Genomic DNA, 3,349 nt, shown 5'->3' with positions numbered 1-3,349 from the left:
TAAGATCACGCCAAACAAATAAGTTTTATGTGTCTTTATGTCGAAAACATTCTAAGGCTACGCTAGCTTATTGAGAAGTCGTAGATTCTCATGCCTACATAAAATGTAAAAAAGAAGTCCACTTAATATTTTCGCAAGAGACTTGCTTTTTGTCTCACTTTCAAAAAAAGGCATAAAGGGCTTCTTATCATTGAGTCGTAATCTTAGAACTTTCTTATAAGATTGAACTTCTTTTTGCGTAAGAATAATGAAAACGTGGTTTGAATAACTTATTCATTTAAGAAGTGTTTGATGTTTCATTAACCAAAAAACACGACTAAATGACTTCGACAAACTAAGCGGTAGTCTTGCGCCTTCACAATATCAACAAAACTCTCAAAATCTTACAAATAGTGAAATCTCGACCTTTCGGATAATGAACACCATGCATATGTGTCTGACGATTGAACTAAATGCACTTGAAAGGTCAACTTGAACATATATATAGATTTAACACCATGCAAAAGGACAACCCTACTAGGTAGATTATTTGAATGATGGTTGGTTAATTTTTGTACCTATCTTATTATTCATATCTAATCTTAATTAGCAAATCATATTTTGTATGATCTACATGATTAATGATTCTCATAAATGATTATTTTACGCGGTTATAGTTTCACATCTGATGAACTTTTCCCGCTTAACTTTCTTACCAAGCGTGGCAGTCAAGGGTACCTTCCTAGAGGTTTTGAAGACTATAAGTCGTTCCACTCGTTCAGAACTCATTGGTCTATTTAAGTTAAAGATCGAAGTAAGATCATTCGTACTAAAAACGAAACATAAAGATATAGCAACAATTAACATAACGACAAGCAATAACATTCTACAACAAATTAAGAATCATCTATGTTTGGATATGCGTATATATGCATACTGTACAATTAATCATAAATTAATAACCAAAACCGAAAAATAATTGGTTTTAATGTTGTTACTTAATAGTAAAATATTATTTAGATAATATGAGTCTACAAATGACTTGAGTCATTCATCATTCTTAAATGGATAAATTTAGATTGTGATACTAATGGGGAAGAGTTTTCATTTTAGGGACCATTCATGAAAAAGAAGGTATCAAAGAGCAGAAAATTGTATAAAACTTGATAGTATAAGGGTACGCTTTGTAAAATTCGGATCTTCCTAGGATATGTACGGCTACGATGACAAGCATGATGAAAGCAAAGGTGACAGATGATTCAGACATCTCCAGCTATGTTATGAGTCGTATATATACAATGTGCCTGTTTATACGGCCTCTCAGAGGCTTTAGTAGTGATACCAGTAAACCCTAACTAGACGCAGAAACTTGAGCGATGGAGCGACTTGGAGAGGACGAGCTAACCGCCATTTTCCAGAGAATTCACGGATCAGATGACAGGAGATCCTTCCATCAAGTTTCCAAGCAATTCTTGAGTGTTGCATGCATCCGCCTACTGAAGTTATACAGTTCAGTTCCTGATTTCCTCTATGAGATCTTACCTGCATCCCCGAATCTGGAATCATTTGAATGCTCTAAACCACTTTCGAACACTCATATGAAACTCCTGGCGCAGTCATGCCCCAAGCTCAGGTCCCTCAACCTCAATTCAGAGGTAAACTCTAATCCTGATCAGGCGGATCTTGTGCCAGGTGAGTTTGATTTTAACGATGATGGCTTGTGTTCAGTCGTGAATGCTTGTAGTAATCTGTATGCAGTGCTCTTAAGTCAGAGATCATACATTGGGGATGTCGGAGTTGCTTCCCTTATAAAACAATCATCCAAAAGTTTAACATATTTAGATCTGAGCAGATGTGTTAATGTCACAGATGAATCACTCAAAGCTATTGGAAAAGCAAGTTGTTTAAGGGTTTTGAGCCTTCAAGGTTGTCGTTTGATTACCGATTTGGGTTTATCTTATCTGGCAAATGGGAACGTGAGGAATTGTTTGGAGGTACTTAATTTGGCTGAATGTGATAAGATTAGTGATAATGGTATGTTTTGCTTGAAACAGATGCTTCGTCTAACTGATCTGAATTTGTCAAAGTGTGGGGTTAATGTGACAAGCAAAGGGATTTTGTCCCTATGCCAACTCCCAAACATAGAGAGACTGGACTTGTCTTGGTTGATTAACATTACAGATATGACACTGACTGTAATTGCTAGTGAGTTTGTTAAACTCAAAGCGCTCTATTTGACCGGTTGTAAGGCGATAAGTGGTGATGGTCTGTGTCATTTTGCTTTTCATGGAACCCTGGAGGAACTGCAATTGTTTTCTTGTAACAATATTTCTGGCGAGAATGTGGAGTTGCTTGTCTTAACCTGCAAGAAACTGACATATCTTGGGGTAAACAAGACGATGATCAAGATGCCGATGCTGGAGTCAGTTGAGGATAGGTTTTATATGGGAAATTGCTGGATAGATTGGCAATGATATGATCAATGACATATAATCTCCATGGCTGGAACTTTTCTGCTTTCTGTTCAAGGTAATTAATAAAGACCATGCTACCATTTGGTCATCAGCATTTCAGTTTGGAACTTTGGGTTTTTTACTTTGTTTTATTAATTAGCACATGCACTTGACATTCATTTACTTGATTTGGAGTGGCAGTACTCTTATGAATATTGGTATTGTTCATTGTGAAGTTTGTCAAATAAATTTCTTTGATTCTGTGTTGAACGTTGGTTGTATTTGACATCTTTAGTGACCTTATTTAGGAATTCTCCCTTGATGGTAATTAAAGATGTAAAAACTTGGTGTACCTGGAGCCTCTTTTCAAGTGAGTGTAATATGTATATATAGCCTCTTTTTCAAATGAGTGTAATATATATATATATATATATATATATATATGTATGTGTGTATAGAGCCTCTTTTTCAAGTGAGTATAATATATATATATATATATATATATATGTGTGTGTGTGTGTTTATAGAGCCTCTTTGTCAAGTGAGTGTAATATACATATATGTGTATATCTAGAGCCTCTTTTTCAAATGAGTGTATTATATATATGTGTGTATAGAGCCTCTTTTTCAAGTGAGTGTAATATATATATATATATATATATATATGTGTGTGTGTGTGTATAGAGCCTCTTTCTCAAGTGAGTGTAATATATATATATATATATATATATATATATATATATATTTGTGTGTGTATATAGAGCCTCTTTCTCAAGTGAGTGTAATATATATATATATATATATATATATATATATATATATATATAGGGGAGCGATCAAATGCAAACCACTCAATTTGTACAAACAGTGCAAACCGCATTCAACCAATCATAATTTTTCATTTTGTTCATTTTTTT

General features: G+C 34.2%; 1 protein-coding gene across 1 annotated transcript; it reads left to right on the top strand.

Annotated features, from left to right (window-relative positions):
* The first annotated feature begins 1,355 nt into the window (after positions 1-1,355).
* LOC112521690 (F-box/LRR-repeat protein 4-like) lies at positions 1,356-2,453 on the top strand. The gene has a single exon (XM_025130683.1). It carries the CDS (start codon positions 1,356-1,358, stop codon positions 2,451-2,453), a length of 1,098 nt encoding a protein of 365 aa, XP_024986451.1.
* Positions 2,454-3,349: the final 896 nt, after the last annotated feature.

Source organism: Cynara cardunculus, assembly GCF_001531365.2.
Source record: "Cynara cardunculus var. scolymus isolate 2C chromosome LG 11, CcrdV1, whole genome shotgun sequence".
NCBI classification, from domain to species: Eukaryota; Viridiplantae; Streptophyta; class Magnoliopsida; order Asterales; family Asteraceae; genus Cynara; species Cynara cardunculus.
Note: the sequence above shows the minus strand (reverse complement) of the source record. Positions and strands in the feature narration are given on the sequence as shown.

Bases quoted from the DNA above. Each gene is read 5' to 3' on its own strand.
- LOC112521690 (XM_025130683.1), top strand. From the start codon at position 1,356: ATGGAGCGACTTGGAGAGGACGAGCTAACCGCCATTTTCCAGAGAATT.